Genomic DNA, 13,687 nt, shown 5'->3' with positions numbered 1-13,687 from the left:
GTGAAATAGAATTTTCTCCATCTCAGTATCTACCCAATGTTATTTTAGCACCAAATCAATACTTTTAAACCCTTTATAAATTGGTCTATAGAGGCAGCTGGCCAAATGTCTTCTCTCTTAATTAACCTGTAGCAGTATAGCGAAGTAGGAAAAGTGTGAGTTTTAGAATCATATACTTTAAAAAACAAGTTTTGGCACATAATGCTGGTTAACCTAAAAAATTTTCCAAACTTTTGTAGTCTTCGTTTCCTCTTCTCCAAATGGGGACATAATAATTGAATAAAATAAAATGAATGTCATGCTTGACAAACAAGTATCATTGTAGACAAACAATAAACACTGAATAAATGGAAATTAAAATTATTATGATAAAAATGGATACAGGGTGGGATACCACTTCTGGAAAGAATGGAGTAGATATACTTTTTCCTGTTACACCCCAAATACAACTAAAACCCTTAACACTATATATAAAACAAATATTAAAAACTCTGGGTGATGGAGAGGAAAAGGCCAACCAGCTATGGACCTTAATGCCAAGCAATGACATGATGATGAGTTCTGTCGTTTTTCTTCTTGCCTCATGTCTTCCAGACTTGGAAATAAAGAAGCAGGAAACCCAGAAACACCAACAGGTGCATCCAGGAAAAAAGCCTCAACAAAAGTCTGTTGTTTCCAGCCAAAGGAACAGGAAAGGGGCTACCTAGCAAGGCAGAATACTTTTAAGAAAATAACCACTTTACTCTAGTCAAATAGCATAAGCAAAATATTGGCCTCACACCCACCCATGCCAGCAAAGGTCAAGCAGGGAGCATAGGCTAAAATGAAGTGCCTTAATCTTTGCTGAGCCAGATAAGGAGCTGAGACTTTCATCTCTGCCAGATGGTTATGAGACCCCTCATGGTTTCAGTAGAGACCATATGAGGAGCCTGTACTTCCACCCACAACCAGCTGTAATGAGCCACTCCTCCCTTTCCCCACTGGAGCGTTGTCACACAAGGCTTAGAAGAAAATCAGGACTTATACAACCAGCCATTAGTATCTCCTGTCTCGAGATGTAGAGGAGGCCACATGGGGAGGAGTAGTGAAGCATTCCTAATCTTTTCCAGCCAGGGAGATACTGGGGGAGGGTGACTGGGAAGCTGGAACTCCTTCCCATACCCACCAATAATAAGGAGCATCGCTCTCATGTAACAGGAGGCCTATTCAGGAACCTGGATTTCTATATGCCATCAGATGTAAAAAAAAAATTCTACTGCTGGAGTGGTATCAGAAGAAGCCAGCTAAAAAAGAAAGTCTGCATAAAATCCAAAGTTTCAGAAAATAAAACTCAAAGTGCCCATGTTTCAATGAAAAAAAATCACTCAAAAAGAACCAGGAAGATCTCAAACTGAATGATGTCTGCTCTAACCACTCTTATGGAATATAGTACTGGAAGTTCTAGCCATTCCAATAAGGCAAAAAAAAAAAAAAAAAAAAAAAAAAGGAATTAATAGGCATGCAGATGGAAAAGAAAGAGCTAAAACTGGCCTTATTTGTAGACAACATGATCAACATAACATATATAGGTCTTGTGTGCTGAAAACTGCAAAATGCTGATGAAAGAAACCAAAGGGGGTCTAAATAAATGACAAGACAACTGTGTTCATGGATTAGAGTTCATGACGTTAATTCAAAGTCAGATATCAATTCTACTTAAGTTGATATAGTGGTTTAACAAATTGCTATCAAAATACCAGTAAGATTTTTTCTTGATACAGATAACATAATTCTAAAATGTATATGGAAAAGGCAAGGGAAATAGAATATCTAAAACATTCTTGAAAAAAGAACAATAAAATTGGAGGAATCAGTCAAATCAATTTCAAGACTTATTTAGCTACGGTAATCAAGATTGTGGTATTAGCAGAAGGATAGACACCTTGATCAATAGAACAGAGTAGAGAACCTAGAAATACACCCACATAAGTATGCCTAACTGAAAGTTGCAAAAGCAATTAAACAGAATTATAGAGTTTTCAACAAATGGTGCTAGAGAATTGGACTTCCAAAGGCAAAGAAAAGAAGAACCTTCACCTGTCACTTTATACAAAAATTAATCCAAAATGTGTCACAGACTTAAATGGAAAACTATAAAATTTTTAGAAAAAATCATAGAAGAAAATCTTCAATATTTAGGGCTGGGTGAAGAGTTCTTAGACCTGATACCAAAAGTACAAAAGAAAAGCTGATAACTTGGACTTCATTAAAACTAAAGATCATGTTAAGAAGTTAAAAAGACAAACTACTGACTAGGACAAAATATTATTCATCAAAGAACAGTAACTAGAATATTTAAAGAGCTCCGAAAATGCAACACTAAAAAAATAAATCCAATTAAGAATGAGCAAAAGACATGAACAGACATTTTGCTGATGATATACAGATGGAGAATAAGCATATTAAAATATTATCAACACTTCAACCACAACAAGATATTACTACACACTCATCAGAATGTCTAAAATAAAAAATAGTAAACACTATTTTATTCTTGCTGGCAAAATGCAAAGACCTGGTATCACTCATATATTGCTGGTGGGAATTTAAAATGCCACTCTGGAAAACAGATTGGCAGTTTCTAAAATACTAATCATAAAATTATCATATGATCCAACAATTGCATGCCTGGGCATGTACCCCGGAAAAATGGAAATTATGTTTATACAATAACCTGTGGACAACTGTTTATAGAACATTTGTTTATAATAGCCTAAAACTGGAAATAACCCAGATATCCTTCAATGGGTGAATGGTTAAACAAACTATGGAACATCCATACCATTGAATACTGCTCAGCAATGAGGATGAAACAACTACTGTTACACACAACAATTTGGATGTATCTCCAAATAATTATACCAAATGAAAATCTTGACTGAAATATAGAAAGGGAGAACAGATTTGTGGTAGCCATGGATTAAGGAGGGTGTTGGGGTGGGTGGAATGTATGTGTAGATATAAAACATAACATGAAAGAGCCCTGTGGTGATGGAAAGATTGTGTCTTGATTGTATGAATATTAATATTCTGGTTGTGATATTGTACTATAGTCATGAAAGATGTTATCATTAGGGGAACTGGATAAAAGGTCCAAGAGATCACTCTATATTATTTCTTACAACTACCTGTGAATCTATAATTATCTCAAAATTTAAAAGTTTAATTAAAAAATGATTATAGAATGGAGAATATTTAAAAATAGGTAACATTTTTGGAGCATCTTGCATAAGACAAGCAATATATGAAGTACTTTAAATGTATTAACTCATTTAGTACCCAAAACAATCCTATGAAGTAGATATCTTATTCTCTACTGTGCAAATGATGAACTGAGTAATAAGTAACTTGTGGAAGGTCACAGAGCACTTACTTACATGATGGAACAAGTTTTGTCTTGTTTTGTTCCCCTTTAATTTAAAACAAATGAAAAAGTAGTAATAAAAATAATTATGAAAGCATCATCCAATGTCAGTAATGATCAATTCATAGCCAATATTGTTAATCAGATCCTCACAGTCTCCCCATTCCCTGGTTTATTTTGAAGCAAATTTCCCATATCACATATTTTAAATGCAAATATTTTGGAATCTAAGCAATAAAGGCCCTTTATAAAACCATAACCCTAATACCTTTAGTATATTCATAAAAATAAATAATAATTAATATTACCTAATATTCTGACTAGATATTTTAATCCAAGCCATATGACTCCAGAATGGCATTTTAATGAACATTATGTCTCTGATGGCATTAAAGCTCTAATACCTTATAGTCAGCTAGACATAGGAACAAAAATGAAGCTTGGGTTTTATACCAGAATATTTTGGGAAAAGCAAGGTTAATTTTATCGATAAGCTAGGAATTAGCAAATTTAAATTCAATTCTGCTCTGATCCTTGATTTCTCAGGCTGCTTCATCTACAATTGTTTCTTCCCTAGTTAGATTCAGATAGTTTCATTTATTTATTAATCTATAATTATTAGTAATTATTAATTAATTAATTAACTCACTTTTCCAGTGATCTCTTTCAGGTCTCTTTGTTGGCTACCTTTTGAGGTTTCATGCTGCTCCCTAGTTTACTGATCTTGAAGCACATCATTCCAATATTTCATTTTTCTTTCAGATTTAGATCACTGCTAGACCCCTTTATATTTTGCATACTAAAAAAATGTAGTTACATGTCTAGTGTACTACTGCAAAGTAACAGGCTGGCATTTTTAAAATTCATGCCTCTGAAATTTTGGTTTCTATCACAAATAGCACTATATTCTGAAAGACTAACAAAGAAAATCAAGAAAACCCCACACCTGAATAGCACTGAAAGACATGTATATTATTTGTGAAGTCAAAAAGAAAAGTGTTCTTGAAGATGGCAGCATAGAGAGGAGTGGAAGACTGTCAGTCCCCTCCCCCAGAACAATTCATAAATGACCAAAAAACCAATAAATAAACTGGAATAACTGTGGGGAGACAAACGTGGCTGTCCACTCATCATCCACCAAACTGATTTGGGAGGAATGCCCGAGATCACAGCATAAAATCTGTAAGTAAAACTGTGGACCCATGCCAAGAGCTGAGAGCCGAGAGCCCCTCCCTCATGGAAGCCTCACGGTGCTAGAGAGCAGCACTCTCTCAGCCCAGCTCCAACTGGGGTTTTAATGTTAACTGCTCAATACAGACAGCGACTCCTCAACAAGCAAACAGAGGCTTTTGGTGACAACTGACCTTGGGAGAGTCGAGGGATATATCTATCTCAGGACGGGGAGCCCAGAGGATTGGGTGCTATCTCTGGCTGATGGATGAACCTGGGAGCTTTTCTGTCCCTTTCTCTCTCTGTGGAGAAAACCTCAGCCATTTTCAGCCTGCAGCGCTTTGCAGTAAAGATAGCCTCAGTCATTTAAAAATCAAAACACTTTGATCAGCAGAGTCAGAGAAACCAAGAACTTACTGATACGCAGTTGACCTCTCTGGAGGGGGCATAGCTTCCCAAGAGGAAAGGGAGGGGCCCAGCTCTACTGCCTGCCTTTCCAGAACCAGATCCCAAAGCCTGGAGGAGGAGAGCCACAGGTCACACCCTCTTACACCAGCTGGTGACAGGCTGACAGGTGTACTTGCCGGGCAGAAAAGCACAAGTGTATCAATTCTCTAAGAAAAACCATCAGGGAAACTGGATACTGAATATTTCCTCCTTCTGTGATCTGAGCCTGTTCTCGTCTAGGAAAACCTGATTGGGGTGGCCTAGGAGGTCAGATGCGTAGACAACAGAAAACTACAACCTACACTAAGAAAAACAAACCTATGGCCCAGTCAAAGGAACAAACGTACACTTCAACTGAGATGCAGGAATTTAAACAACTAATGCTAAATCAATTCAAAAAGTATAGAGAATATTTCACAAAAGAGTTAGAGGCTGTAAAGAAAACACTGGGCATAGATCAGGCAGAAATCGAAAGTTCAAAAAAACAACTAGTAGAATCTACAGAAATGAAAGGCACAACACAAGAGATGAAAAACGCAATGGAAACACAACAGCAGATCTCAAGAGGCAGAAGAAAACACTCAAGAACTGGAGAACAAAACACCTGAAACCCTACAGGCAAGGGAGCAGATGGAGAAAAGAATGAAAAAATATGAGCAACATCTCCGGGAATTTAAGGATGAAACAAACTACAAGAATGTACATATCATTAGTGTCCCAGAAGGAGAAGAGAAGGAAAAAGGGGCAGAGGCAATAATAGAGGAAATAATCAATGAAAATTTCCCGTCTCTTATGAAAGACATAAAATTACAGATCCAAGAAGCACAGCATACTCCAAACAAAATAGATCTGAATAGGCCTACGCCAAGACACTTAATAGTCAGATTATCAAATGTCAAAGACAAATAGAGGATCCTGAAAGCAGCAAGAGAAAAGCAATCCATCACATACAAAGGAAGCTTAATAAGACTATGTGCACATCTCTCAGCAGAAACCATGGAGGCAAGAAGGAAGTGGTATGATATATTTAAGATACGGAAAGAGAAAAACTGCCAACTAAGAATCCTATATCCAGCAAAGCTGTCCTTCAAATATGAGGGAGAGCTCACAATATTTTCTGACAAACAGACAATGAGAGACTTTGTGAACAAGGCACCTGCCCTACAGGAAATACTAAAGGGAGCACTACAGAGTAATAGGAGAAGACAGGAGTGCATGGTTTGGAACACAATTTTGGGAGATGGTAGCACAGCAATGTAAGTACACTGAACAAAGGTAACTATGAACATGGTTGAGAGAGGAAGATTGGGAGCATGTGAGATGCCAGAAGAAAGGAGGAAAGATAAAGAATGGGATTGTGTAACTCGGTGAAATCTAGAGTGTTCAACAATTGTGATAAAATGTACAAATATGCTCTTTTACGAGGGAAAACAAGCAAATGTCAACCTTTCAAGGTGTTAAAAATGGGGAGGCATTGGGGGAGGGATGCGATCAACATAAACTGGAGACTATAACTAACAGAATCATTGTATTATGCTTCCTTTAATGTAACAAAGGTGATATACCAAGGTAAATGCAGATAAGAGGGGGGCATAGGGGAGGCATGTTAGACACTTGACACTGGTGGTATTGTCTGACTCTTTACTCTACTTTGATTTAAGGTTACTTTTCCTTTTGCTGCTTCCTAGCTGTCATTTTTTATTCCTCTTCCTTTTGCCTCTCTACCTTCTTTGACTCTCCCTCCTGCCTTGTGGAAGAAATGTAGATGCCCTTATATAGATAGTGGTGAAGGTGGTGAACACATAAATATGTGACTGTACAGAGAACCATCGATTGTTTACTTAGGATGGAATGTATGGTGAGTTAACAAAAGCATCTTAAAAAAAAAAAAGGGGTTGATGACAAAACCTCAAGGGCAATATACTGAGTGAAATAAGCCAGACACATAAGGACAAATATTGCAGGGTCTCACTGATAAGAACTAATTATAATATGTAAACTCATAGACATGAAATATAAGGTACCAAAATAAAGGACAAGGCTTAAGAATGGGGAGTGGTTGCTTAGTATGAGCAGAATGTTCAACTAGGATGAACTTAAATGTTTGGAAATGAACAGAGGTATCGGTAGCAAGATGTGAGAATAACTAACAGTGCTGAATGGTGCGTGAGTGAGGTGGAAAGGGGAAGCTCAGAGTCATATATGTCACTAGAAGGAAAGTTGGAGGTCAAAAGATGGGAATGTATAAAACTGAATCCTATGGTGGGCAATGTCCATGATTAACTGTACAAATACTAGAAAACTCTTCCATGAACCAGAACAAATATATGACAATATAACTAGAAGTTAATAATAGAGGGGCATATAGGGAAGAAATATATACCTATTGCAAACTATATACTACAGTTAGTAGTATTTCAACTTCTTTCATAAACAGTAACAAACGTTCTATACCAACACTACAAGTCAACAATTGAGGGGGGTTGGTTAGGGATATGGGAGGATTCGAGTTTCTTTTTCTTTTTTTTTTTTTTTCCTTTTTTTCATCTTACACTTTATTTCTTGTCTGAAGTAATGAAAAGTTTCTAAAAATTGAACAAAAATTAAGTGCGGTGATGGATGCAGAGCTTTATGAGATACTGGGGGCAACAGATTGTACACTTTGGATCTTTGGATAATTGTATGGTATCTGAACAATCCCAATAAAAATTAAAAAGAAAAAAAAAAGATTGTGTTCTTAGCCACGTTTCACAGTTACAGAAATTGAGACTCAGAGTACTAAAGAGACTGATTAACTTCCTAGATGAGAGAATCCAAAAGTTCTGGGGCCAAACACTGGGCTTTTAACCATGTACTTAAAAATCTAATTGAATGGAAGAATGGTGACAATAATAGGAAACATTCAAATACAATTAGAAGAAGGAGAGAAATTGGCAATGAAGCTTTAGATATGATTTAGGTGAGCTGTATAAAGAAGTCCAGAATACTTCCTAAAGTCCAGTAAGGTTAAATATCTATGTTCTATTGAAGCCAAGCAATGAGCTGTATTTAGAGTGCCCTATCTAAATAGTTAGACTTTTTATGAAATGAAAGTTTCAAATTCCTACACAAACTTGTTCTAAGTGTGATTTTATAAATGCATATATTTGGAAATTCATATTCTTTGCAATCTAGAAGTTTAGATAAAGAAGAGTTTGTGTAATGTTTGTACTCATGCAGTGATTTGGTTGGTGGATTATGTTACAACTAAGCAATTTAATACCATTTTGTATTGAACGATTTCAACTGAGTTTTCCTTTTCTAGGGAGAACATGACAAACAATAAATTGTTAACTGCCTTGATTAGACTTATCTGACTTCTAATATCCCATGACCTTTTCCAAGTCCATTTTCAATTTGATGAATCAAACTACTAAAGGGTACATTGTCCTTTTGATAAGGGCTTCTAAGATTTCCTTATGAATTAAGATATTTTTGTTTGAATTGTCCTCCTTCATATTAAGTGAGGTTGAAGAGTTGGCACCTTTATCTTAAAATTTACATTCTATTTGCATAACTATGCCTTGAAACATGTCTCTGTGCATTTGAAACTTTCACACAGTAGAGTTTTTTTGTCCTCTCTTTATTACTTTCCTATTGCATTTCACTACAATATTCTAAAGGCCCAGTGTTCAACAAATACTCATTCAAAGCATTACAAGGATTAACAGAAATGAGATTTACCTCATGCCTGAAACCACTAAAGAACAGTATAAAATATATGAAACAACAGAAATCAAGTCATTGGCATCAGGCTATGAATAACAATGCCTTCTGACAAGCAGAAAATAAACAAGGTGAATGTTGTGACTGCCCTTATCAAAAGGATAGGTAAGCCCTGTGGTATTTCTGAGTGGAGGAGACAGAGCTGGGAGTCCAAGGAAAACAAAGCAGTTTGAGTTCACAGCACTGGAAATGACAGAGATGAACATAGAAAAAAAGTTACAGATCTGCAAAAGGTCCATCTGGAGGATTCATATGCATACAAATCAGCAAAATTGTGTGAGGAAACTACCTGAGTATAGCGAAAGAACCATCCAAAAGGATTAGAGAGAACTGTGTCCAAAGCTCACAAAGGGCCAATAGTACCAGTACCCAACAACCAGTTTGGAAAACCTCATAATTCAGGATGTATTGGTAAGAATACTAAGAAAAGTCCTGTCTTCTTAGTATGGAGAAAAATGATTAACCTTAAATTAATACCAGCTCTGGGACCACCTAGTAAAGTTTATAACCAAGACTCAAAAGGATAAAACTTATACCAAGTAACTTAACTACATCCCAGAGAAATGCTCAAGAATAAACTTGTGATGTCTTGCATCCAATCAAAGATTACCAGAAATACAAATAAGCAGGAAGACATGAACCATAATAAGGAAAATGGTCAACCAATCAAAACTGAACCAGAAGAGGCACTGATGTTAAAATATCTGTTTCAATGTCATTATTGCTAATTCTAACATCAGTAACTTAAAGACATAGCAATAGTTATGATCTGTAATGAAACAGAGAGAAGAAAAGACTGAAAAATGAATCAAAGAGCATCAGTGAACTGGGAGATAACTTCAGACATTCAACTATAAATGTAATTGGAGCTCCTGAAGGAAGTGAAGGATGAAACATGTTTGAAGAAAACAACAGCTAAAAATTTTCCAAATTTGAGGAGAATTATAAACTCATAGATCCAAGAAGTTCAATTAAACCCAAACACAATAAACATGAAAAACAACCTACATCAATACACATCATAAGCAAATTGCTTAAAACCTGTGCTAAAAAGAAAATCTTACAAGCAGAGAAATAATAAGGATGACAGCCAGTTTCTTGTCCAAAATTATGCAAACTGGAAGACAGTGGAACATCATTCAAGTATTAAAATACATATTTTTAAAACTGTCAACTTAGAAATCTTTAGTAAAAGCAAAATAAGGACTTTTTCAGACATGCTAAAGCTGAAAGGACCTACGACCAGCGGCTCTGCACTACTAGAAATGTTAAAGAAAGAACTTCAAGCAGAAAGAAAATGATTCCAGATAGATACCTGGATCTATGCACAAATTTACAGAGATCAGTAAACATTGCCCCCACCCTGTCAGCCCTTCTTTTCCAAATTGGTGTTCCCTATTAGATTTATTAAACCATATTGACCGATTAAAAAATGTGTCATAGTGTACCAAAGACTATCTCTGCATAGGTTTATCAGGGTTATTCCCATTATGCTAGCAGAAATACCAGTCTGAAACAGAAATATAAGTCTTTCAGGTCATTCGTAATCACCAAAAGTTCTTTCCTATACTGATTTGTCAAACTCATAATCATTTCCAATCTCACAGATCATGAAGTTCTTTGAACTCTTCATCTGCCATGAGCCAACTCAACTATATCTTTAATAACTTCCTCGATTAGTCCTTTTACTTCTTTGTCTAACCGAATTTGGCTATCTTCTGGGGAGAATGGCTCCCTTACAGTGATCATGTACTGGAGACTGCTTTTTCTTTCTAACCCTTATAACCTTGGGCTGGTGATAAGTTACATGTCCCCTTTGCTCATAGCTGATTAAAAGCTATTTCACATACTTTTAACTTTCAAAACACTAACACCTTAGAAGTGTCTGAAATTAGATGATACTGCTTGCTAACCCTGTACTAATTTCCAAGACTTTACTCTCAATAATCAATGGCTTTAACACCTGATTCATTCTCTTTCTCTCTAAGCCCTCTGCTCTCATAGTCCACTAAGGATGATCCATCAAACCCATTGACTTCTCATCACTTCCAAAGATCTTTCAAACACATGCCTCAACCACTCACCCATGGAATATCATACAGCAGTGAAAATAAATGAAAATAAATCCATAAATAACCATTAATTCACATTGGTGATTTTTTTCAAATGTTGCTTTTCATAATAACTCAAATTTATTAAATCTGTAGGGAATATCTCTTTAGTCTTGTTCAAATTTTTAGGACCTGGTTTGAAAATTTTGGAATAGCTGATACAAGTTCATTTTTTATTGTTTGTCTAAGTTTCCTCACATTTATAGAATAAAAATTTCAAATAATAAAAACTAAAAATGTATTACAACTTTTAAAAATTAAGAAATGTATTACAGCAATATCTGCAAGAAATGTAAACACTTCTCTATACTGCTTGAAATTAAATGACAAATTAATGAGCCCTGTATCCAATAATGCTTCTGAGTAATTCTATTTACTTTTTTTTTTTTTTGAGTGTCCTGCTTATTTATTGTTTTGCAGCAGAATGCCCAACATAAAACATAATTGCAAATATCCAGCTGTGCAAAAGGAGATAGTGCTTAAGTACAAATGGGAGACATGATTTCTTTTTAAATAAATACTTAAACACAACTGAGGATCCTACAAGCATTTGGACTTGAGGGTTTCTAGGTCTGCGTAGCTGAGCTGCCTCACCTGTGGACCCACGATGGTCATGATTCCCCTCCCCCCAATAATCAATACATGGAATCAGCAGTGCCAATGGTCAAATGTGATCACAATGATCCCCTTTTCTAGAGCTTTCCCTAGCCCTCTACAGACTTGATCTGCTTGGGTAAAAACAATAGGAATTTCTTGAAGGTCAATGGTCCATAATGGTTAAGTAAGGATTCTACATGATTCTCTTGTTCCCATTTCTAGGAAGACAGACACACTTAGATGACTTTCTTGAATTCGTCGTATAGGACCAGCACAAAGGCTCCACCCATGCCTCTGAGAACATTGGACCATGCACCCTTGAAGAAAGCTTTGCCACCTTCATCTCTGAAAATCTTCCTCCAGCAATCGACAGTCCCACTATACATGATGTCAGCTCCTTTGCGCCCAGACTGCATCATCATCCGCCGCCTCACAGTGTCAAAGGGGTAGGAGACCACACCAGCCACAGCTGTCACAGTCTGAGCGATCATCCAGCTCACCACGATGTGTGTGTTCCTGGGGTCGGGGAGCATACCTTTGGCCGTATCATACATGCCAAAATAGGCTGCCCTGTAGATGATGATGCCTTGCACAGAAACATTGAAGCCCTGGTACAGGCCCCGTATGCCATCAGACTTTGTGATTTTCACCAGACAGTCTCCCAAGCCTTTGAATTCTCTTTCTGCACCAGATTTCCCAACATCAGCTGCCAAACGGGTTCTAGCAAAATCCAGTGGGTAGACAAAGCAGAGAGATGTGGCTCCAGCTGCCCCACCGGAGGCCAGGTTGCCAGCAAAATACCTCCAGAACTGTGTGTGCTTGTCTACACCGCCCAGAAACATCTGCTTATACTTATCCTTAAAGGCAAAGTTGAGGGCTTGGGTGGGGAAGTAGCGGATGACGTTGGCCAAGTTACCCCTCCAGTAGGAGAGAATGCCCTGCTCCTTGGGAATGCGGACTATACAGTCCACGATGCCTTTGTACTGTCTGTCAGCGGCGATCTGTTTACTGGCATGTTGTACCTGCAGCAGCAGCTTGACCCGCTCGATGGGCGCCACGGCCGTCTTGGAGATGGCGGCGGCGACACCGCCCGCCAGGAAGTCCTTGGCGAAGGAAATGGCCTGTTCCGTCATGGCTGGAGCGGGTGCAGGGCCGGGTGGAAGCACCGAGAGCCGGGAGGGTAGGGCCGCTAGCTCAGCGTAGCCGCCGCCGGCACCGAAAAGACGGGGCGCCTCTATTTACTTTTGACTATCCTAGAAACTGACTCAGGATACACATTTTGGTCATTTTAATCATACATGTATGTACATACATGTGGCTGTGAAACATTGTCCTGATTGAGAGCTACAAACAAGGTTTTATACGCTTATATGAAAAACACACCTTAAACCTGTGTTTCATGCTTGACTCCATAGAGTATGCACTATGTGTATATTTTAATTACAAAAAACTCTATGTTGTATTTTGTTTTATTTCTCTATATGTAATTTTTATGCATGCTTTCTCACTAGACTGGGTATAATAGTTAGGGACTGTCCATTATCTTCATAATACTCCTAGAACAGTGATGCCTGGATCATATTTCTGAGTGCTCAAAAATATCTGTTGTATGAATAAAGTAACTCAAACAACAACAGAGAGGAATATTTTCTAGTTAAAACAACAAGAATCTATTTTTGACAGTTGGAATATCCTTCTTTTGATTGAAGAAAACAAACAACAAAAAAAACCCTGTCACATTTTTCAAGCTATTATCAATAGGTAAACTGCTCAATTTTTAAGACTGAAAGTACTTGAGAAGTCAAAATACAGCTATGCTAAATGTAAAAGAGTAATAGAACTGATATTTAAAGCAGGATTATAAGACAATTCTCTGAGAAGGAAAGATGTAGACTGGAGAGATTGCACAACAGCATAAACTATACCAGAACTTTGATGCCAAAGCAGGCTTGAGAAAATGTGGGACATTATCTCAGCCATAAGGAAAATTACAGTCAAAAAAATATGCAAATTAATAGTGGCACAATAAAAGAGCTAATGAATAATATAAGACAACTTAAAGAGCAACATAAAACCAGTAAATGATAAAGTAACAATATTCTCAAACTCATGTCATTTTCTGCTTCGAGATTAAGAGTGACCAACTGATTTCTATTGATCCTCCTCAGATGCCATAGCAGCAATGGAGGCATAT

The 13,687-nt window shown here is 37.0% G+C and overlaps 1 protein-coding gene across 1 annotated transcript; it reads right to left on the bottom strand.

Annotated features, from left to right (window-relative positions):
• Positions 1-11,288: 11,288 nt before the first annotated feature.
• Positions 11,289-12,719, bottom strand: LOC119527120 (ADP/ATP translocase 3). The gene has a single exon (XM_037826791.1). The coding sequence runs from the start codon at positions 12,624-12,626 to the stop codon at positions 11,730-11,732; it is 897 nt and encodes a 298-aa protein (XP_037682719.1). The 5' UTR covers positions 12,627-12,719; the 3' UTR covers positions 11,289-11,729.
• Positions 12,720-13,687: the final 968 nt, after the last annotated feature.

The sequence above is a fragment of the Choloepus didactylus genome, chromosome 2 (genome assembly GCF_015220235.1).
Source record: "Choloepus didactylus isolate mChoDid1 chromosome 2, mChoDid1.pri, whole genome shotgun sequence".
Classification (NCBI taxonomy): Eukaryota; Metazoa; Chordata; class Mammalia; order Pilosa; family Megalonychidae; genus Choloepus; species Choloepus didactylus.
This window is presented reverse-complemented; position numbering and strand designations above follow the sequence as displayed.

Coding starts and splice junctions, on each gene's coding strand:
- LOC119527120 (XM_037826791.1), bottom strand. CDS start 12,626: ATGACGGAACAGGCCATTTCCTTCGCCAAGGACTTCCTGGCGGGCGGT.